This window comes from Jaculus jaculus, chromosome 2 (genome assembly GCF_020740685.1).
Source record: "Jaculus jaculus isolate mJacJac1 chromosome 2, mJacJac1.mat.Y.cur, whole genome shotgun sequence".
Lineage (NCBI taxonomy): Eukaryota > Metazoa > Chordata > Mammalia > Rodentia > Dipodidae > Jaculus > Jaculus jaculus.
In genome coordinates, this window is record NC_059103.1 from 43169446 (window position 1) to 43194001 (window position 24556).

General features: G+C 41.8%; 1 protein-coding gene across 1 annotated transcript in view; it reads left to right on the plus strand.

The window, feature by feature from the left end:
- Positions 1–24556, plus strand: part of Skor2 (SKI family transcriptional corepressor 2) — a 47658-nt gene that overhangs the window by 9365 nt on the left and 13737 nt on the right. The window contains 2 exon segments of the mRNA XM_045144523.1: positions 11689–11754; positions 12135–12233. Coding sequence (XP_045000458.1) covers positions 11689–11754; positions 12135–12233 — 165 coding nt within the window.

The following is a 24556-nucleotide window of genomic DNA, read 5'->3' on the forward strand; positions in this document are numbered from 1 at the left end:
CTCAGTCGATAGTTATGTTGGTAATAACACCCACTCATACTATTGATATATTTATGACTTATCCCTTTCTCAGAATAATTAATTTGATACAGATTCCCAAAGAAACTTGTTCCACATTGATTTTCCATATCACAATTTCATTCTCACATTATGCAGGGAAGTTTGAAGGTAGTAGGTATTATTATCTTGTATTGAATGAGAGATAGGAAGGATGTGGAAGGGATAAAATCATTACGGAAATTGGCAACTTTCAGGTAACTCTTGTTAAGTTTATGCTAGAACATTGGATCACAAGAAGTTAAATCTTGGTATCCCTTTGGAGTGTTATTTTATTTTTTAAGTATTTTATATGTTTTCAAGCAGAGAGAGAGAAAGAGAGATAGGATGAAGGAGAACATGGATGTGCCAGGCTTCTAGCCACTGCAAACAAACTCCAAATGTATGTACCACTTTGTGCATCTGCCCTAATGTGGGCACCGGGAAGTCAGGCTTGTGTCATTAGGCTTTGCCCACAAGCGCCTTAACCACTCACCCATCTGTCCAGCCCTATTTTATTTTTAGCCATTGATTAATTGATTTATTTTGAGTTGGAGCCTTCCTATATTGCCTACACTGGTCTCAAATCCATGGGCTCAAGTAAACCTCCTGACTCAGCCTTCTAAGTAGTTAAAAGGACAGGTGGGCACTACTGTGCCTGACTTCCTGTGTGAAGTTTCCAACTCCAGAGTGTTCCAGGGGTGTTAAAGGACTGGGGATATTGTAACTTAACTTGGTACCTGCAGCTTATGAAAAATAAATTAACTTGTGCTCTTCCTACTGGAATACATGTTTGAGAAAATCCCAGGTTAGGCACCCATGGTCAGGTTCTGAGAATTCATGTTGACAAACTCTCAGGAACACAGAGACCTCAAAGAGATTGTGAGCATTTGTGACCAGCCTGCTTTGAAGTGGTAGTAACAGAATGTTTTGCCTAGTGCTCCTTGCTTGTCAACGATCTGGGGCACTTCTCCCCATGTAACAACTGTTAGCTTTCCTATCTGCAGGAGTGGATGCACTTACTTACTCATTTGCTCCACAGTTTGCAGCAAATGTTAGGTAGTTTGCCAGGCTCCAGGGATTTAGAAATGGAAAACAAGTCCATCTCTGCCCTCAAGATGCTGGCAGTTAAGCAGAGGTGACAGATGAGCTGTACCACAGCATAAAGATGCTGAGACCTACCTTAAGTCCATCCAAACCACAACCAAGCCACACCCATAATCTCAGTACGTGGAACACTCAGGCCAGGGGGATTATAAATTTAAAGCTAACCTGGGCTACCTACTGAGACCTTGCCTCAAATAAAAAACAAAAACAAAAGCCCACTAAAACCCAAAAATAGAATGTCATATAATAGGGCTTATATAATTGTGTTCTATTAGCCAATGTTTAATTTAGTCATTATTTTTTGCATACGAAAACAACACTAAAGAATGAAATGTCTTTCAAGCTACCCAATAAACAAGCATGCAATTTTATTATTTTCATAGATGTTTTTCATTCTCATGCTAATTGTACATGTAGTTACCAGGGAGTTTCAATGATTAGGTGAAGGTACAGACATATCTTTGTGTTACTACATTAGTCCCTAAGTTCAGGTTAGCAGCAATAGTTCGGTTAGCAGCAATAGTTGGCTCCAGTGCAATTTATAGCTCCTCACTTAGTTCTGTTTAGACTTTGTTCCAACCTTTCAGACGTATTGCAAGTTGCTTTGCAGCTCAATTTAGGAGAGTTTACATCTCTAAATGACTTTTTAAAAATCATTATACACAGTAGGTGTTGTGCTTCTGTATAATTAGAGGGGCAATCATGAAGTTCTTAAGCAGCCAAAATTTCCCAGAAGCCAGCATAGAACTTGAAAATGAGACCTATGCTTAAAACCAAGCCAGATAGCAGTTTGGTCAAAATATTGCCAACTCAAAAATATAAATGATAGTATTTTGCTTGCAATCCCAGAGTGCAGTTTTGCATATCCGTTTTGAATAACTTCAGTAAAGTTAAGAGATTTGGAATTGAATGCAGTGGGGTAAGCTAGTAAGGCGACTCAAAGCTATTGCAGGTCAAGGAAACCAGAGAAAGTGGAGTCATCCCCACTTTTCAATCCTTTCATTGTAGAAACGCTGGCACTGGACTCGGAGCATAGCTGCATCTGGTTATATGTATAGAAGTTTAAAAATCAATTTGATTTTCACTGGTATGATTCTCTAGTGTACTTAATATGCTGTGGATGGATTTCTGAGAATAGTAAAAGGCAGTTACACTTCTCATGAATATATAGCGGAAGAGGCACTCTGATTTATAATTCCATTCTATTTTAGGACGTGCTTATGATTTTTCCAAAAGCAAAGGCAGAAGAGAAATTCTTCCACCTACAGACTAGTTGATTTGAGTTTTAATTCTCTTTTGCTTACTTCACGTAAGTCTGTGTCTCAGTTCATCCGTATGTGAAATTTGATAAAATCTTATAACTTCTAATTTACAATGAACATTTATTTTTGTATCATGTATTTCGAAGTCTTTCAATATATGAACTCAAGACTAAATAGTCTATATTTCAGATATCAGTTTTTAGTTTTGAATATTTTTTTCTGCTATTTTTAAAAATTTATACAAAACTCATAGAGAGAAGACAATGAAAAGCTTTCTAGGAAAAAAACCTAAATAGCATTATGTCATAACACCAGTTCTAAAACTCAAAGAGATATTTGAATAGACTCGAAATTTACTATTCAAAGAGCTTCCATATACTAATTCAAGAAGCAATGTGTATGCACCTAAAAGAAGAGTTGTTTGTTGAGTCAAGTTCTCACTATATAGCACTGACTGGGCTCAAAAGTATGATCATTCTGCCCAAGTCTCCCAAGTGAGGTTATAGGCCTGTACCACCACTATTCCGAGTTTCAAAAATAATTTTTTAAATATTTATTTATTTATTTATTTATTTATTTATTTATTTATTTATTTTGGACAGAGAGATAGAGAGAGTAAGCAAGAAAATGTGTGCACCATGGCCACTGCAAATGAACTCCAGACACATGTGCCACTTTGTGCATCTAGCTTTACATGGGTACTGGGGAATTGAACCCAGGCTGTCAGACTTTGCAAGCAAGTGCCTTTAACCACTGAGCCATCTCTCAAAAATAAATTTTCACCATGAATCATAAACTTTGCCGTAACTCTCAGCTCAATTATAATCCCACTGACTTTATTTAACTCTTTCATTTACTACTTTTCATTAATAGAGCTCATCTTCAGTTCACACATTTTGGAGCATACCCTCTTTGTTGATTCAATTTTCTTTATTTTTTTCTGCTGTTCTGTGACCTCACAAAAGTTCCAAATATCACACAGGAAGTGGTTTAATGTAGAAATTTAGCACCAAGAAACTAGCAGAATTCTATGCCCCACAGAAAGAGAAGAAAGTGATTTAACTTTGCCTCCTATGTGATTGATTTATTAGGTCTTAATGCAAAGCATCCTTTAACAACTCTCTAAATCATATGTTGCACTAAATTTTTGTTGTTTATTTTTATTTATTCATTTGAGAGTGACAGACAGAGAGAAAGAGGCAGAGAGAGAGAGAGAGAGAATGGGCATACCAGGGCCTCCAGCCACTGCAAACAAACTCCAGATGCATGTGCCACCTTGTGCATCCGGCTTACGTGGGTCCTGGGGAATCGAGCCCCAAACCTGGGTCGTTAGGCTTCACAGGCAAGCACTTAACCGCTAAGCTATCTCTCCAGCCCTGCACTAAATTTTTGATTATTCTTTTTTATTGAAGACTTTTAAAAAGTCTTTTTTTAATATTTTATTTATTTAGTTGCAGGTAGAGAGATACAGACACAGAGACACACAGAGAGAGAGTATAGGCTTACCAGGGCCTCCAGCCACTGCAAATGAATCCCAAATGCATGTGCTTCTCTGTGCATTTGGCTTACATAGGTACTGGGAAACTGAACTCTGGTTGTTAGGCTTGGCAGGCAAGTGCCTTAACCACCGAGCCATCTCTCCAGCCCTGATTATTCTTAATCATACTAGTTTTACCATTTATGCATTTTGCCCCATCTAATTTATACTTCTAAGAGACATTGTGAGAGAAATAAAAAGTGCAAAAACATATCTCAAAGACAGATTACAAAGCTAAAATTCATTATTAAAACTCAGTATTTACTTGGAAGTTCAGTATGTCTGTTCAACAAAAGCCAAGCCCAGGCAGTAGTTGCTGGGAGGCAAGAGGGCAGAGCTTTGGTCCAGCAGAAAGGCTGTGGTACACTGGAAACATCATGTGGGGACCACGTTCAGCTTTAAGTATAGACAATAGCTATTCACCTTCCCCAGAGAACAGACAGCAGCATGTGAGTCCCCATGAACTATGGAAGTGTGCTGTGTGCCTGCTGGAAACATTCATGGGAATGTCAGAGTGCGTGTGTCATCTCCTTCACAGTGTCCCAAATCAAAATCATTTTTTTTTTCACTAAAGTTACCTATGAGGTGGAAGTCACACAGCATGCTTTTTACAGAAGCAAACATTTTCCTCAAATTTTTAAATTTATTTGAGAGAGAGTCAGATAGATAGAGAGAGAAAGAATAGGCACACCAGGGCCTCCAGCCACTGCAAACTCCAGATGCATGCACCACCTTGTGCATCTGGCTAACGTGGGTCCTGGGGAATCGAACCTGGTCCTTTGGCTTTGCAGGCCAGCACCTTAACTGCTGAGCCATCCCTTCAGCCCTCCAAATTTTTTTCATCATGTGTCATTAGCATCAGTACTGGAGAGAGAGAATGGCCCTTGCAGTGAGGAGCAATGCGCTGGCTTCTGAGACTGCTACTGGGAGAATGCCTTCAAGTGCTGATTTCAGGCTCGAGGAAAAAATGCTAAAGGAGAGAGTTAAGACAAGAAGTAGAAAAGCAAGCAGGGATGGAAGGAGAGGCGAAGAGCTGGCTGTTCAGTGGAATGGATGGGTGAAAGCCAACATTCTACTTTTATTTCAAGTACCTGCCACTTCATATTATGCCCTGTACACACAGCACACCTGTATTCTAGGCTATGTCACCTTTATGTGCTTTCAAATGGTCTTAGTTGTTGAATTTGAATTTTATATTGAGAACAATAGCATCTATTTAATCAAATTCCCCTCCTATCCATACCCACCAACAGAACAGAGCATCTCGCCTACGGGCAATGGGTGTGCCAAGTATACATGCGAACCTAGCACTCATCAACCCTAGCAAGTAAGATAGAAATCAATCACTATAACTAAAAAGTAGCTAATTATGATTAGTAACGTAAGAGTAAATAATTAAGTGAAGTCTAAAAATATGAGGTGTTTTTACTAGAAGCCCTGGCAAGCATAGTATGTTAATTAGTATTTTCCAGGTTTTTCTTAAAATTCAGAGCTAGTACATTTTGTTTGTTCCTAAAAGAAATTTTCAAAATGTCAGCTGGGAACAAAACTTACTTTCTGCTGAAACATCACAAACTTTCCCAATACACTTGAAAAACAGAGTCAGTCAGCCTGATTTAGTCTGGCTGTGTAACTGAATCAAAAGGTGCTTTTTTTGTTCATAGTGGGTGAGTGCTTTAAAATCCCTTATGACAAGTGAAGACTTAGGAGAGCATTGGTTGGTATTTCTTCTCCCAAACTAGAATGTGGAATTCATGCAGCAAGTATTTGCAGAACCCACTTGTGGCCCTCTTAGAATAGGGGTAATGGGGCTGGAGAGATGGCTTGGTGGTTAAGGTGCTTGCCTGCAAAACCAAAGGACCTTGGTCCAATTCCCCAGGACCCATGTAAGCCAGATGTACAAGGTGGTGCATGCATCTGGAGTTTGTTTGCAGTGGCTGGAAGCCCTGGCTGGCTGGCCTGCTTGCCTGCTTGCTTGCTTGCTTGCTTGCTTGCTTGCTTGCTTGCTTGCTTGCTTGCTTCTCTCTCTCTCTCTCTCTCTCTCTCTCTCTCTCTCTCTCTCTCTCCCCCCCTCCTTCCCTCCCTCCCTCCCTCTTTCCCTCCCTCTTTCCCTCTCTCAGATAGATAGATAGATAGACAGACAGACAGACAGAGAGAGAGAGAGAGAGAGAGAGAGAGAGAGAGAGAGAGAGAAAGAAAGAAAGAAAGAAAGAAAGAAAGAAAGAAAGAAAGAAAGAAAGAAAGAAAGAAAGAAAAGGGGTAATGGGTATTACCTACACCCAGAAAGCAAACCTCTTAGGTAGAAAGTGCAGACTAACATGCAGGTACAAAGATGCATAGATAAGGCCCCCGGAACTTCAGCCCAGGAAGGAGCTATGAGTGACATTTCCATAAGCTGAGAATGTCTTATGGACCAAAAGTGTCTTAGCCCCACCAGGCCATCATAACAAAAGTACCATAGACTTAGATGACTTCAAATGACTTTTATTCTCTCAGTTCTGGAAGCTGTGAGATCTAGGATCAAAGTGCCAGCTAACTCAGTGTGTGATAAGAGCTTGTTTTCAGATCCCTAGGCAGCCATTTTCTGGCTATGTGCTCACATGGCAAAACAGGGGGAGGGCCCTTAGAATGGCAGAGTTCTAATTCTAAAACTTTCATTCTAGGTAGAAGGAGGGTTCCACCTCCACGGACTAGCCAACTCCCATATGCTGAACCTGCCTGGGACTATTGCCTTGGAGATTAGGATTTCAACATATGAATGTTGGGCAAATACAGACCTTGAAATTCATGCCAAGTAGGGACTTAGATGGCATTCTGACTGTGGATGGTCAGGAAGGAGAAGAGAGTGTACCCTAAGCAAGAGAAACAATGTAAGGCAGAACCCATCTAGAAATGGGAAATCAAGGCATGAGTAAGTAAAGGACTTGTGTGGCAATAAAGACAGATTGGTTGGGGGAAGGAGGACCTAACAAGATTATGGGAGAACCTGAAAGCTCCAAGGAGGAGAATTTACATTGGATTTTGTTTTTAATATTTTTATTTTCTATTTATTTATTTATTTGAGGAGGGCAAATAGAGAAAGAATAGGCACACCAGACCCTCCAGCCACTGCAAACTCCAGATGCATACGCCACTTTGTACATGTGGCTTTACATGGGTCCTTGGGAATTGAACCTGAGTCCTTTGGCTTTGTAGGCAAGTGCCTTAACCACTAAGCCATCTCTCCAGCCCATACAGTGGATTTTTTGATGCAAAGCAGAGGAGCCATTACAGGTTCTTCAGCAGAAGTGCGCCACAAAATATAAGAGAAAGCATTTACTCCTGTGCCTTGGAAGGTAATGCTAATGAATTAATCATTGGCTGTTTCTTTCTTTTTTTCTTTGTGAATTCCAGTCCCTTCTTATTTGCTATTTACTACTTGTCTCTGATTAGCATGGCACATTCTCACATCCATCCCTCTGGCACTTCCATCTTCTGATGGCTTAAGTGAGGGCAGAACCAAGGATGGGATGGAATACTCACATAGAATATGAGACCACCAGGGCTGGAGGAAAAACAGCAGTCTTACACCCAGGCTTTGGCTTCTGGTTTCACTGGGCTGCTGTTGAGTTTCTCTGATGCATCAGCCTGCTGCTTCTAACCACTAGAGCAATCAGCGTTCAGAGGAACCATTCAAATCACGATGCCAAGGGTGCCTGTGGGAGGATGGCACACACACACCTCCAAGCAGCAGCTTTTGGCCATACCTGCCCACTGGGATATTTTAGACCCTAATTATGCATTACTCTCCCACTTCAAACCACTCATGTTTTCTTCTACAGTCTCATTCAAAGCATACATTTTGAGGCCAAGCCTCCAAGAAATATCCCTCCCATGTGTAATCTCTACACCATTAGAGGTTCTATGCTTACCCCATCCACTCTGTTTGTAGTTTTCCAAAACAAAAAAGAGAGCTCTGGAGAGATGGCTTAGCGGTTAAGCACTTACCTGTGAAACCTAAGGACCCTGGTTCAAGGCTTGATTCTCTAAGACCCACATAAGCCAGATGCACAAGGGGGCACATGCATCTGGAGTTCTTTTGCAGTGGCTGGAGGCCCTGGTGTGCCCATTCTCTCTCTATCTGCCTCTTTCTCTGTCTGTCGCTCTCAAATAAATAAACAAAAAAATTATATATATTTATACACACACAAAGAAAAAGAGCTGGGTAGGGTGGAGCACAACTTTAATCCCAGCAGTGGAGAGGCAGAGGCAGGAGGATCACCGTGAGTTCAAGACCACCCTGGGACTACATAGTGAATTCCAGGTTAGCCTAGGCTAGAGTGAGACCCTACCTTGGGGAAAAAAAAAAAAGTACAGGGGAAAGGAAGATAAGCATTATAATTTTGGGATGTCCCCCAAACCATTGTTTGATTTTAAAAAGTAAAATGCTTCTAACCTGATGGAATATTTATAAAAATTAAAGCTCACTGTCAGCTAAGTCACATTTATTTAATCTAGTATTAGACTGGCTGTTTTTGCTTTTAACCAGATGGAAAATATTAACAGTCATAGTGAACAAACTTGTAGCCTCCCAGAGGTCATTTTTCACCACCAATAACAATCTGGCTTTCATAGGTCAGTCATATTCAGAAGGCAGCCATCCAGTAAGAGACGCACAACAGTAGCTACAGCTGCTTTTATGCTGTTTGCTACCTAATGGTTAACAATTTAAAAACCCCTTTGTCAGGGACAAATTTGAATCTTCTAAGCTCCAAATTAACTGGTTTTACTCAGGATCTGCAGTCAAATATCTGTTGGAAATAGACACTGATACAAACTATTATTAACCTCCACAAAGGGACAGGAGACATGGCTCAGTGGTTAAGACACTTGCCTGCAAAGCCTAACAACTTGAGTTCAGTTTCCCAGTACCCATGTCAAGCCAGCTGTACCAAGTGGTGCATCCATCTGGAGTCTGATTACAGAGGCTAGAAACCCTGGTGCACCCATTCCACCCATACTCTCTGTCTCTCTTTCTCTCTCCTTGAAATATATATAAAATCTCCACAAAACTGATGAAAAGAGCAGTCCAAGCCAGCATTCAGGAGGCAGAGATAGGAGGATCACTTTGAGTTTGAGGCCAGCCTGAGGCTACAGACTGAGTTCCAGGTCAGCCTGGGCTAGATTGAGACCCTAACTCTAAAAATCAAAAAAAGAAAGTAGCAGTCCATTATTAATGGCACCAGCAAGTTTTTCCTATAGTTAATATGTTCTATCTATTAGCTACTGATCTAATAGTACCCATATAAAGCTAATAATCATGAAGTGGAGATGAAATATTTTTACATATTTATTTAATTTTAAACTTCATTAACCAGTTGAAATGTAATATAAGGCAAACAGTTCACAAAACATATGTAACAAGATCTAGTCTATAATACAGTAAGAACATGAAATGTAATATTAGATAATCAATTCACAAAATATATGTAACAAGACCTAGTCTATAATACAGTAAAAACATGGCTTCTAGAATTGCCTTGTCAGCTCACTTGTCATGTTTTGAAAGTGATGTTGAGAAAGCCAGAGAATGACTGTCTCATCATGCCTACCTAAGGGTACGTACAGAGATAGATGGATGTTTGCTCCTTCTGTTGTTCAGACAGAATATTGCATTAAGTAGGAAACCTTTGTTCATTAACCTGGTTAACTGAGACCAAAGGGCAACTAATATGTATCTGTCTTCATTTCAAAATACCATTATTCTTGATTTGTGTATCAATGGTTGGCTATCAATGTTTATATTACACTTCCTAGCAAGTTATAGTATTTCATAGGAATTGTAGTGGGGTTTGCATTTAAGATGCTTCACAAATGTTTCCTCATTATTTCCTTACTCTACGGAGAAAAAAGCCAGGTTTCAAGGTTCAAGAGTACATCTGGAGAGATGGCTCAGTGGTAAAAGTGCTTGCCTGTAAAACCTAATGTCACGAGTTTAATTCCCTAGTACCCACATAAAGCCAGATGCACAAAATAGTGCATGCATCCAGAGTTCAGTTTCAGTGGTAAGAGGTCCTGGCACACCTATTCTCTCTCTGTGTGTCTCTCTGCTTGCAAATAAATAAATAAATAATTTTAAAAGTACATCTAAAGCCCTAGAGATGTCACATTGAAGATGGGTAGGAATGCTGCTATTGAGAGCTCCATCCCTAACTATGCATATATTTTGGAATATTTACATATAAGTATTTACAGAGAGCAAGGTATGTACATGTGCACATACACTCCAGACAGTTATCAGATAGAATGTAGAGTTACCATTTTTAATATCATGTTTAGGATTTTCATCTTACTGCCCATTTTACTGCAGTATAGGTCGCTACTTTGGAGAGAAATTCTGTTTCCCTCTTCATAGAAAGTTTTAGCTTGACAATGGAATCTCCCAGTATTCCTACAAGTGCCTGGGGCCATTGCATTACATTTCTTACTGAGGGAAATGAATAAATAGGAGAGAATTGTGATGAGTTCTGGATCAAGTCATACATCCTCCTGGAGTTCCTTCAGTAACCAACTGAAGACACTTTACTGAGGGCTTCTTGTGTGTGTCTTACACACTGGCCATAGAGAAGAGGCAAAGCCCCTGACTCCAAGTAGCATGTGGACCAACAGGGAAAGAACAGGAGGGAGCCAGCAAGCCTCGCATTGCCAGTGGTCTTCGCAAGGTACTCTGGGAGGGCACTCAGAGGAGCACCGTTGCCCCCTAGGATCCAGGCACAGGAATCCCTGAAGCCTTCTTGAAGAACCTTTATCTGAACTTTAGACAAAAGCAGATTATTTGGGTACCACAGAAATCAGTTTGAAATTTGAAAACTGATTAGCTGAATGAATGTAAGGGTACTTAGGTTCTCTGGATGGTGTAGACTTGACTTACTCTAGATAAATCAATTTCTTTAGCTTGCCGTTAAGTCTAATCAGCACATAAGCAAAATGGCACAGAACAACCATCTAACCCTTTAGCCAAGACTGTGGGTAGATTGTTCCGTTTTGATTTGCTTTGGTTCGGGTGCTGGGGGCTGAATCGGGGTCTTGGTGCAGGAGAAGGAGAAGCCCTGCTTCATCCCTGGGCTATACCCGGCCCCCACCCAGATCTCATTGTATCATTGTCAGGGGTCCCAGATGAGTAGTTAAGAGACTGTCAGTGAGTAAGTCGATATTTACAAACCAGCAGATAAGTTCTTAGGCTGCTTTTTGTTGTTGTTCAATCAACTGTAATTAGCAGAAAACTCTGCAGGCATAGCAGGCAAAACAAAGCCTCTGCTCAGCTTCTTTTTCACTGCACCCCCCCCCCCAAATTTGGGAGGTTCCAAAAGTTTGTGAGGCCTCTGGACTCTGCTGTCCTGAAGACCTCCCGGGGGAAGCTGGGCTGTCTGGCTTCAGTGAGGAGAGGGAGTCTGATCAGATTTCTACAGGAATCTTTACTCAGCCTCCACTTGAATGGGTCCAGGAAAGGAGGCAACAGAGAGGTAACTTCAGGGTCCTGTCCTCCTGGCGCTGCAAGCCAGTGGCCAGATAGACTTTGCCCTCATTTTCCATAGCTTTCTCTGTGACTCAGGGAATATGGTACACAGGCAAGTGAAAACAGCATGTAGTCCTGAGAACTTCTCATTTCAGATTATATTAAATAAACTGTTTTGTAGACATTAACAGAAAATGAAAATCAGAAAAATAGCCAACAGAAACTAATAATTTTTTTCTCCCTCTTTTTAGGTGAACACACACAAGAAGCCAATTCACCTCATTCACTCAAAAAGGATGTAGAAAATATGGGAAAAGGTAAAGAAAAGTTTTAATGCTGTAGGAACTTTTCTTAGCTTTAAAAGACTATGGAGACAATAGAAAGATATTTTTGTTCTACACCATATTTTAAGCTTGACAAGCAACATATGAATAATATATGGACCATTGGGTGGATATAATTGAGATTAATGCATACATATCAATCAATACATGACACCGTAATATAATACTTTAAAATAATATATTACATTGATTTATATTCATGGATTTCTGCATCAGTCTATCCTATGTCTATGCAATACTTTTTAAACTGGTAAAATATTTTGTCTTATAACAATAAACTGCCATATATAACAGTTCTCTGGAGAGTTATTTGTAAAGATTAGTCAAATGACTCTTCTTGTTTTCTCTATTAGAGGAGCTCCAGAAGGTTCTGTTTGAGCAAATAGATTTACGGAGACGACTAGAACAAGAATTCCAGGTGTTGAAAGGAAACAGCTCTTTCCCAGTATTCAGTAAGAACTCGCTTTTCTTTCCCTTCATTTGTGATGTTTGAAGTCATTTCTGTTATTAGGCTCAGGAATGTGATTCAGAGCAGTAAGCGGTTAAGGGCAAAGCCTCTACAGCTTCCTCATGCTCTGTCTAAATATGCATACATTTTATCCTCTTCTGCTTTGAATTGGCTCAAAGTAAAATTTCTTATAAGAACATTTGGTCTTTATGTACTGATGTATGTGCAGCTGTGTGTATCTTGTGTCTATTTTAAAATATGCATGTAAACTCATAATTAAGAAAATATAGTCATATATGTTTAAGTCATATTATTTAATATGAAGTAATCACTCAGATATTTATTCCTCTCTACAATAGGAAAAACAAAAGAACAATTACCTTTCATTCTCAGATAGCTTTAGTTAGCTGCCTGCTGTTTGAGATGTGTATAAACATGAAGATTTAAGTTAGAACAACACAGTGTACACAAATCTATTTGATTACAGTAGTCCCCCCTTATTTTGAGGGGATATGTTCCACAACTCACATTGTATGAATGCAACTACAGATAGTAGCAAATCCTATATGTACTACGTTTTTCCTCTCTACACATAACCTATGACAGAGCTTAATTTGTAAGAGATGAACAAAAGTAACTCATAATAAAAATAGAACCATTATAACCATAAACCATAATAAAAGTTATTCAAAATTTATAAATTGTTTATTTCTGAAAATTTCCATTGACTTTTAAAAAATATTTACTTACTTATTTTAAGAGGGTGAGAAAGAGACAGAGACAGAGACAGAGAGAGAATGGGTGCACCAGAGCCTCCAGCCACTGCAAATGAACTTCAGACGCATGCGCTTCCCTGAGGATCTGGCTTACATGGGTCCTGGGGAATCAAACCTGGGTCCTTGGACTTTGCAAGCAAGCCATCTCTCCAGCCCTCCATTGATTATTTTTGGGTCACATTAAACCTGAGTGAACAAAACTGAGGGAAGTCAAACCAGAGTTAAGGGGGCACTACTGTAATTACAGTTGCTATGATTTTAGTTGTTTTGCATTCTTGATCCATTTTGATGTGAAAATTCCATCCCAGTGTGATGCAGGTGACACTGTGGCTTACCAGATACCCTTCTGCTCTCAAAGTCTTTACATTTCAGAAACTTAAAGTTTTTTTCCTGGAACACTTCTTTAAAATGTTAGCATGTCCTCTGTAATTAACCCAGGCATCACAAGACTTGAGTTGGTAATTCTTATGCCTGAGTCACAGACCAGCAACTGTGACTGTTTCAATCCTGAAAGTCTGTGTACCACCCCTCTGGTGTCAGTGGCAGCAGCACCAGAGTATTTGTGATCTTGCCATGTTTCTAGCCACATGTCAAACTGGGTTTTACCAGCGCCAACTGGGGCTGCGCAGGAAGAGGTTATTGTGCAATGGAAGAAAGCTCTGAACAGGCTGTTCTCTCTGGAACCGCAAGGGAGGCTTGACTTGAGCATTCCTAGTATTTGAGCATTTTGAATCTGAAGGATGCTTCTGAATCTTGGAATAAGACCAAAGTCAGGAGAGTAGCCAGTAGCTTTGGATATTGTATTTAGGACATCATGACATTGGCAGCTGCGAGAAAAGAGAAATGTTTTTTAAAACCACTGTGTAGTCTTAAGAAGCAGGTGCTGTGATGGAGTTCCTACTACGTGAACTCCCACAGCTGTAGCTGAAGGAGGACTGTGTCTTTGGTTCCATGCAGCAATGAGCAGGCACTACACGATCTGTTTCCCCATCGCTGGGTTTATCTAGTTGTGGAGTTGGCAAACCCCTGCCTTCAGATCCATCAGAGTGGGTTCAAGTCCATTGAAGCCCTAAGGTGACCTTTTAGCTCCCCACAAGACCAATGTGGTTATAATTTATACTAAACAGCTAATTAATAATCATTTAAGGAATTAAATAAGCTATCATAATTTATACAGTTTCCTTACTAATTACTATGTAATTTGCACAACATGTTTCTTCTTTGTGAAAATGTTAGTCTGGGCTAAGGGGGCAGCTCAGAAGTCGGGTGCTTACATAGCACTTCAAGTTCTACCTCCAGTGTTGAAAACAAAAAGGCCCATGACAAAAAAATATTACATCTAGCATTCAATCATTTTAATGTGGATTAACACGAGTCTTCTGTGGCAGCCACACACACGAAATATTTCAGTAACATTTTCCACCTTTTTATCCGCAACACACTCTGCTATGTGCCCAACTTTGAAGAATGTGTGGTTTAGTCACACCACAGAAAGACAGTTTCACACGATAGAAACACTGAGTGCAGGTTATGTGCCTGGTAACTAAAAGCAAGAGGCAGTGAGGCCAGCCCCCAGTGAGCCGTTCAGACCAGCACCTGGAAAGAAGACTGAGCTCTGCAAAGCGATATCAGAAGCAGAAAGGAACCACCAGACGCAGTTAGGGTACCTTTGTACTTGGAGGTGCACAGACACTCACGGTCACGGTAAAATCTAAGTGGTTCAGAACACTGGAGCCCAGGCTAGGAGCTGTATGTAAGGTGTGACAAGGAAGAATCCAGGGCTAGGGCTAGAGAGCTGGACTAGCGGTTAAAGTCCTTGCCTGCAAAGCCTAAGGACCTATGTTCAATCCCCCAGATCCCACATAAGCCAGACACACAAGGTGACGTATGTGCAAGGTCGCACATGCGCACAAGGTGGCTCACATGTCTGGAGTTTGATTGCAGTAGCTGCAGGGCCTGGTGTGCCAATTCTTCTCGCTTTTGGTCCCTCTCTCTCTCTCTCTCTCTCTCTCTCTCTCTCTCTCTGTCGCTTGCTTATTGTCATTAAAAAAAAAATCCAGGCCTAGCAGTTAAGGTGCTTGCCTGCAAAGCCTAAGGACCCAGGTTTGAATCCCCAGTACCCACATAAAGCCAGATACACAAGGTAGTGCATGTGTCTGGAGTTTATTTGCAGTGGCTGGAAGCCCTGGCTTACTCATTCCCTGGCCCCCGCCCCCCCCCCCACATCTGTCTCTTTTTCTTGCACTCTCTCAAATAAATACATTAATAAATAAAATAATTTTTTTAAAACACCAGGCTCACAACTCTAACAGACCTGAGTAAACTACTCCTGACTGATTGCCTGGCCTCAAAGGCTGCAAGTGGGGTCAGATCACTTCTGTCCTGTAGAATGAAAGGAATGAATGACACAATCCACATGAGGCACTGTGTATGCACCAACAAGGATGCCTGTCCTGGTGACTCAGAAGCAGGATGGGCAGCGGAAAGAAGAAGCCTCAGCATTGAGCTGACAAAAGGATTTCTAAACCTAGAGCCAAATGTTGGCCTGTGACCACTCTGTGTGGTTCTCAAGGTTATGAAAACTATAGTAATAAATCCTGCATGTCAAGCATGCAGGTGAAGATTAGAAAGGGGAGAGGGGGCTGGAGAGATTGCTTAGTGGTTAAGGCACTTGCCTGTGAATGCTAAGGACCCATGTTTTACTCCCCAGATCCCAAGTAAGCCAGACGTACAAGTTGATGCACGCACAAGGTCGCGCATGCACTCAAGGTGCTGCATGTGTGTGGAGTTCAACTGCAGTGGCTAGAGGCTCTGGCCCTCCAACTCTCTCCCTGTCTCTCTCTTTCCCTCCTGCTCTCTCTCTCTCTCATTCTCTCTGTCTCTCAGAAAAGGAAAAGAAAGGCAAGGCAAGGGAAAAAAAGGAAAGGGAGAAAGAGGAGGAGGGGGAGGAAGGAAAAGGAAGGAAAAGAACCAAAGAGGTGAAGCAAGAAGGAAATGGAGGAGGAGGGGTTCATAGCAAAGGCTCCAGGTTTGACTGCCCCTCAGTTGCTGGGCAGAGTCTCTAGCCTGTCTCTCCCTCCAGCATACTGGCACCTGCCTCCTAGCATTTCTGAGTGGATTAAGAGTGGACTGTGTGGACTCCTTCTCAAGACGATGATGCATAAGAATTGCCAATAAGGGCTGGAGAGATGGCTTAGCGGTTAAGCACTCGCCTATGAAGCCTATGGACCCTGGTTCGAGGCTCGGTTCCCCAGGTCCCACGTTAGCCAGATGCACAAGGGGGCGCACGCGTCTGGAGTTTGTTTGCAGAGGCTGGAAGCCCTGGCGCGCCCATTCTCTCTCTCTCCCTCTATCTGTCTTTCTCTCTGTGTCTGTTGCTCTCAAATAAATAAATAAAAAATGAACAAAAAATATTAAAAAAAAAAGAATTGCCAATAAATGCAAGTTAAGACTGTAGACCTTTTTCATGTTTGATGCTTACAAGAATCAACAGGAGAAACCAGAGTTTGAAGGGATTTCTTGGCCTATAAATATGGAGGGTAGAACAGTCAGGAAAACTTGTTTGGATATCAATCAGTATCACTGGCAAACCAGATAGGAAGTAAGGAGAGAGGCAGGGAGAGAATTGGAAGTACAGTGAGAGACAGCCACTTGAAATTTGGGGCAGGGGGCAGATATGTGTTTGGTGGCATGGATGAGGAGAAATTCCGTCACTATAGGCACTTTGTAATGACAACAGGATAGCTGGGAAAATATGTTCTGCAATGAGAGTCGTGTTGGATTGGGCAGGAGTAGATGATTAAAGGTGGCCGTGAAATGCCACTGTTCTGATGTTCCCATTAAGGACTATAAACCCAGAGCTCATCATTACTACCACATCATGTCCATCTTTCCTAGAAAACCTGTCTGCTTTTTCCTCTCCTGTCCCCCAACTCCCTTTTTTCTTAGGCTTCATCTCTTTGCTGTCATTTCTGATTCATTTTACTTTCATCCGCATGGCTTTGGAGCCTGACCTCAAACCTGGGAACCTATAGGCGGCATGAAAACTGACAGTAAATGGGGGTGCTGGATCTTTCTGCCTGAGGCTGTTAGCCCCACCCCAATCTCCTAAAACTCCACCTGTGGCATCAAGTCCCCTGGTCATCAAGCTACAATAAGACCCTGCTGCTCAGCACATTTCTATGGTAACTCCTGCCCACTACCTGGGGCCAGCTGACCCTGCTCATTTTCACACCCCTTCCCACCATAGTGGCCAGGAGCACTGCCCCACCATTCCTGTCAATGTCCCCTCACTGTGTCTCTCTAGCCCTTGAGGCCTCCTTCCTATCCGAGATACAGCTCAAGTTTCCCCATCACCAGGAAGCTGTCCCACCTTGACACGTCGGCACCCTTTTCTACAGCCTTCCTGGGTTTAGCTCTGGTGTTTGGTCCTAACTCCTCCTGTAACTTACCCAAGCACTGTCCTCCACCCACCGTGCTAATTACAAGGCCCCTGAGTCACTGCCTCCGGCACCTGGTGTATGGTAGATACTTGAAATATGGCATATATCATACTTCCAAGAAATGCTTGATATGCACGTTGTGCCATGGTCAAGATTAAGGCTTCTGGTGAAGGGTGAGTCTAGATCTGCAGTGACTGCCCAGCTGGGGCTCATGAATTGATCCTGAGCCTGCAGGTCTGGGGACAAACTCAGACAACTGTGTGCTAAAGGCCCGTCGATTGTACAAAGGGAGAATTTATTCCACAATGGCATTGTTTTAGATTCGCCTACAGAATGGCTCTTCCAATTACTCCAGTTACTTCTTACTGAAAACAAACCCCATCGCATCTACCTGAATCCCATTGTCCCCGTCTTTCACTTGTGGCTGTTACTGTGGGTTCATTTTACATGTACTGGTTCCCCTCCTTCCTCCCTCTCTCTTTTTGTAGCCTCCTCTGGAACTGTGGGTCAGGAGAGAATTCCAAAATACTGTACAGATTAGACGTCTCCAGAGTTGTTTTGTTTTTGTTTTTGTTTTTTTTTTTTTTTTTTTTGACGACAATGATTTAAAAAAAAAAAACACACACACCTAGGGCTGGAGAAATAGCTCAGCAGTTAAAGGCATTGCTTACAAAGCCTGGCAGCTTGGGTTCAATTCCCCAGTACCTATGTAAAACCAGATGCACAAAGTGGTGCATCTATCTAGAGTTTGTTTGCAATGGCAAGAGGCCCTGGCACACCCGTACACATTCTTGTTCTTAATAATTTTTTTAAATAAAGTAGGTGTACACAAATTGAGCATGGAGAATGGGACCTCCCAGGGGTTTCAGATGTGACAGTTCTCTTCTTACTCAGGGTCCCAAGGATTGTCAGCATAAACTTTCCATCGCTGTTTAGGAAACTAAGGCTTTAAAGTGTCCTTGTTTGCCTTGCAAAACCCTTTCCTCCACCTCCACCCCCCTCCCTGCCCCCACCCCTTCCCCTCCTCTTCCCCATCCTCCACCCCATGGCTAGCATGTTGCGCTACAGTGCCTTTCCACACTACCTCCTGTTTGACTAGCATTCTCTAAAAATGGGTGCATCTTAAGTGATTTTCATTAGAGAAATAAGCTTGTATTCTTTATCTCCAACTATACCTTTATTAGCTTTTACAATACGGCAAAATTTGTTGGCAGTTTTTATGTTCATATGTAAGTTATACACATGGTTTCCACAGAAATTTTAACTATATAAAAATAGGTAATAAAACCAGTTAACACTTTATGATTTCAATCTTTTAAATATATAATGTTCATTTTTGAAAATAAGTAAAATATACATACAATTTTTATCCTCCTTCCTAAATTTAAAATATGCCTCTTTTCATTACTACACAGTAGTCTATGAATGTCCTCTTTTGCTGAACACTAAAGTTTACCCAAGCTTCAGATGAGGGATGGCAATACAACTAATTCTTTACACATACCATTATTATTTCCTGGGATAAGCTAGGTGTATTGCTTGGCAAAAGTCTATGAATATCTAACTTGAAGTTGTTTTCCAGAAAGGGATTACTAATTTATAACTTCCATCCTTGGGACCATATCCATTCTCTCTCACGCACGCCTTTTAAAAATATGGGTTTATAAGCCAGGTGTATGTGGGGAGGTCAGAGGACAATTTGGGGGGGTCTGTCCTCACCTTTCCACCTCATTTGAGGCAGGGTTTTTTTTTTCTCTCTCTCTCTGTCTCTCTGAACCTCACTCTGCTGCTATTGCTTTTTCTTAAAAAATATTTTTATTCATTTATTTCCTAAACAGAAAGTGTGTGAGACAGAGAGACAGAAAGTATGGGTCATGCCAGGGCCTTTTGCAGCTGCAAATGAACTCCAGATGCACGTCCCACCTTGTGCATCTGGCTTTACATGGATACTGGAAATTGGAACCTGTGCTGGCTAGCAAGGAAGTGCCCTTAACCACTGAGCCATCTCCTCAGACCCCTGCTTTGGTGTTTTTGTTTTTTGTTTTTGTTTTTTCTGTGCTCACTGTCAGCTTCCAGAAAATTCATCTGTTTCTACCCCACATCCTGCTGGGATTCCAGAAGCTGCCTTGGCTTCCAGCTTTTCAGTGGGGCTGAGGATTAAACTAGATATTTGGGCTCGAGCAGTGAGCACACTATCCATTGAGCCATCTACCTAACCCCATCTTTTCTGCTTTTTTTTTTTTTCAGTTTTTAAAATTTTTTATTTATTTATTTTTAAGCAGAGAGAAAGGTAGGATGGGTGCACCAGGGCCTCTAGCCACTGCTAACAAACTCCAGATGCATGTGCCACTTTGTACATCTTGCTTTGTGTAGGTACTGGGGAATGGAGCCAGAGTCATTAGGCTTTGCAGGCAAGCTTCTTAACCACTGAGCCATCTCTCCAGCCCCCACTGTCTTGTTTCTTTCAACATCACTCCCTTTTCATCTGGTGAGCACTTTGTGTCTATCATCCATTTGTGTGTCTATGAATCCACATCTTCATATCCCCTCCACACATTTCTTTTTATTATTTTTTATTAGCATACAAAGAAGCAGGTTTCATCATGGTGTTTCAAACAAATTTTGAGTTTTATTTCCTTTCCTCCCTCCTGTCAGTCTCCTCTCCCCACTTTTTGGCTTCCCCACCATAGCCATTCCACGCTCATACCACGTATTTCCTTTTGTCCTCTCCACGTCTCCTCATCACTTCTTGTTCCCTCTCAGTTCATATACCCCATACTCACTCCCACATGCCGGTATTTACATACATACAAACATTAACAGTTGTGCCTGGCGTGGTGGCACACACCAGCACTCGGGAAGCAGAGGTAGGAGGATCGTTGTGAGTTCAAGGCTAGCCTGAGACTACATAGTAATTCCAGGTCAATCTGGGATAGAGCAAGACCCTACCTTTAAAAAAAAAAAATGTTAGACTCGTGGGGTGTTACAGCAGTTACGGCACTTGCCTGCAAAGCCTAACAACCTGATTTGATTCCCCAATGCCCTCATAAAGCTAGATACACAAAGTGGCACATGCATCTGGAAGTTGCAGTGGAATACACCAATTCTCATTCCCTCCCTCCCTCCCTCCCTCTCTCTCTCTCTCCTTGCAAATAAAAATAAATAAACAAGGCGGTGCTGGACATGGTGGCACATACCTTTAAAGAAAAAAACTTAGCTGGGAATGGTGGCATACACCTTTAATCCCAGCACTTGGGAGGCAGAGATAGGAGGATTGCCATGAGTTCAAGACCACTCTGAGAATACAGAGTGAATTCCAGGCCAGCCTGGGCTAAAGTGAGACCGTACATCGAAAAACCAAAAATAAATAAATTACTTAAAAAAAAATTAAGTTAGAAGGCTGAAGAGATGGCTTAGCAGCTAAGGTGCTTGCCTGCAAAACCTAAGGACTGAGGTTTGATTCCCCAGTACCCATGTAAGCCAGATGGACAAGGTGGTGCATGCGTCTACAGTTCATTTGCAGTGGCTGAAGGCCCTGGCATGCTCTCTTTCTCTCTCTCTCTCTCTCTCTCTCTCTCTCTCTCTCTCTCTCTCTCTCTCCCTCTGTTTCTCAAATAAATAAATATTTTTTTAAAAAAAGTTAGAATCTCATATAAGAGAGAACATATGACTTTTGTTTTCCTGAGCATGGGTTATCTCAGTATAATTTTTTCCAATGCCATCTATAGTCCTACAAATGTCATAACTTCATTTTTCTATGTAGCTAAGTAAAACTGCATCGTGTATATTGCCACATTTTCATTATCTGTCATCAAGCACCTATTGTCATGGATGTACAGGTACCTGTGTGGTTAGGAATATACTCTCTGGAGAGGAAGAGTGAGTGAGTGAGAGAGAGAAGAATGAATTGGCACACCAGGGCCTCCAGCCACTGGAATCGAACTCCAGTCATATGTGCCACGTAGTGCACATGTTCGACCTTGTACTTGTGTCATCTTGTGTGTCTGGCTTCTGTGTGATCTGGAGATCACATGGGTCCTTAGGCTTCACAGGCAAACACCTTAATGGCTAAGCCATCTCTCTAGCCCTATTTTTAGTTTTTTGAGAAACCCCACACAGTTTTCATAGTGACTGCTCCAGTCTACACTCTCACCAGCAGTGAATAAGAGTTCCCCTTTCCCCACAATCTCACCAGCATTTGCTGTCGTTACATTTCTTGATGCTAGCCATTCTAACTGGGGTGAGGTAAAATCTTAAAGTGGTTTTAATGTGCATTTCCCTGATGGCTAAGAATATTAAACACTTTTTGCAATATCTGTTAGTCATTTGTGCTTCTTCTTTTTAGAACTGTTCATTAGCCCATTTATTTATTGACTGTTTGGGCTTTATGTTGATTAATTTTTGCAGTTCTTTATGTATTCTAATATTACCCCCTGTCAGAAGAATACCTAGCAAAGATCTTCTCCCACACTGTAGACTGTCTGTTTGCTCTATTGATAGTTTCCCTTACTGCTTCAAAACTTTTTAATGTCATGTACTCCCATCTATTGATTCTTAGGACTTTCCTCACATTTCTTATGATGTGTTGTCCTATTTTTTTTTTTTTTAATGCTGAGAACCAAACCCAAGACCTTGTACATACTAGGCAAGTACTCTACTATTTAGCTATAGCCCCAACCCCTGTAGAATCTTCTTAAATACTAAAATATCAATTCTCTGACATGTCACAAATATTGCTTAAATTTACCTTTAAATGTTATCTGTGGTGTTTGTGTTTGGGAAGTTTAGTATGTAATTTATTTTCATGTCAAAGTTTTCCATTTCTGAGCCGGGCGTGGTGGCGCACACCTTTAATCCCAGCACTCGGGAGGCAGAGGTAGGAGGATCTCCGAGAGTTCGAGGCCACCCTGAGACTACATAGTGAATTCCAGGTCAGCCTGAGCCACAGTGAGACCCTACCTTGAAAAACCAAAAAAAAAAAAAAAAAAGTTTTCCATTTCTGTCTCATCACATCTATCAATCTTGAGCTTCATGTGATGGTACACACCTGTAATTGAGCACCCTAGAGGTAGGCACAGGAAGATCAGGAGTTCAAGGCCAGCCTTGTCTCAATAACATCTGTCTCACAAAACAAACAAACAAAAAAAGCAGAAGAAAATAAATCCATCAATCTTTTTCTTTCTTCTTTTTGCCTTTAAGGTCTGTCCCCATTCCAGTTTTAGAAAAGACATTTCCATTTTTCTAATATCTCAATGACTAATTTCTTTCCTTTGAATGCATCCTAATAAGTATGCCACAGATCCCTGGGCATTACTTACAGAGTTGGCATCAGTGCACTCTGCACTGCCTTCTTGTGTTCCACCCCACCTCACTGGAAGCTTCCAAGGTCTCAGAGAAGTTCCTCAGCTAGGAGCTTAGCTCCTGGTCATCCCTCATCTCCAGTCTCTCCCAGTTAACTCTCTGGTCAGAGGCACCTTGGAACTCTAGAGGAATGGCAGAATCTACTACCATGTTCTTTCTCTGTTTTGGGGGAGAGGGGATTCTATGTCTGGACCACAGTGGTGGTCCTGACGGGATGGAGCAGGCCATGGAACATGGTGTTAGGTCCAGGGTAGTTTGTGGAAACTGTTTATCCTGTTGTCTGAGCCCAGTGTGTGTGCTCTGACCCTGTGCACCCTGGTGTGCAGAACTGGCTGGCTGCCTGCTTCTCACACAGCACCTCACTCCTAATCGTCATCAGTGCAAACCAGAGCCACACTCTCTCTGTCCCAAGCATGGGAAGGGCAGGAGGGTGCTTGTCATTCAACCAAATCAGTTTACCTTCTCATGCAATCTTAAAATGCAAGTGCAAGAAGGACTGTAAGAACATCACTATGCCCTCTGCTTCTTCTGATGGCTGTATAAAGCCCCAGAAGAGGTCCCTTACCATTGATGGCAGAGCCTAGACCTCTGGGAGATATTACTCTGGTCTTCTCATGCCCCATTCCTCTCCATGCTATATGTTGAAGAGTGCTGTGGCCTGGGGAATCTGTAAAAGGTGCCAAAACTGATTGTACAAGCCAGGCATGATGTACACATCTTTAATCCTGGCATTCAGGAGGCAGAGGTAGGAGGATCTCCATGAATTTGAGGCCACCCTGAGACTACATGGTGAATTACGAATTACAGGTCATCCTGGGCTAGAGTGAAACTTTACCTCAAAAAATCACAAGCAAGAACAGCACCCTATCAGGAAAAGACCCAAAGTTGGGACTCATCTGAATTAGGGGAGGTTAAGTAAATTGGGATTGTCTCTACCTATAATTGAAAGTGTCACAGGTGGATTGATTATTTAATTGAGAGTTAACTGAAAAACCTTTGTATTGGGAAAGAACAGGTGGTGTAAGCTGGTCACAAAAGCAGCCAGCCATGAACTGCCTGGACCACAGCTTTTCTGTTAAGTTCTAAGTACTCAGAGCCTTGAGAGCGATCAAGCATTTGTTACCTTGGAAATGGTGGGAAACCATTTTGAGATTTTTCTATAGAAAAATGAAAGGAATTTGCAAAGAAGGGACTAGAGGCCTGAGGTCAGTAGAGAAACCCATTCAAGGAATAGAGAGGTGACCGTGAGAGGGAAGGACAGAAAGAGAGTGCATAGGGTCCACCCAGAAAGAGTCAATTAGCAAATGCTATACTTTAAAAAAAACATTTCAGGGAGAAGATGCCATGCTATGCAATATGCTTTGAAGTCATTTCTTTTTGGTTTTTGTTTTGAAAATAAGAAAAAGGGGCTGGAAGCCAGGCATGGTGGCTCACGTCTGTAATCCAAGCACTCAGGAGGCAGAGGTAGGAGGATCACCGTGAGTTCAAGGTCACCCTGAGACTACATAGTGAATTCCAGGTCAGCCTGGACTAGAGTGAAACCCTACCTCAAGAAAAAGGGGGGAGGGGATAGAGGGCTGGAGAGACAGCTTAAGGCACTTGCCTATGAAGCCTAAGGACCCATGTTCAACTCTCCAGATCCCACATAAGCCAGACACACAAAGGTGAGGCAAGTGCAAGGTCATGCATACCCACTAGGTGGCACAAGCGTCTGGAGTTGTATTGCAGTGGATGAGGCCCTGGCATGC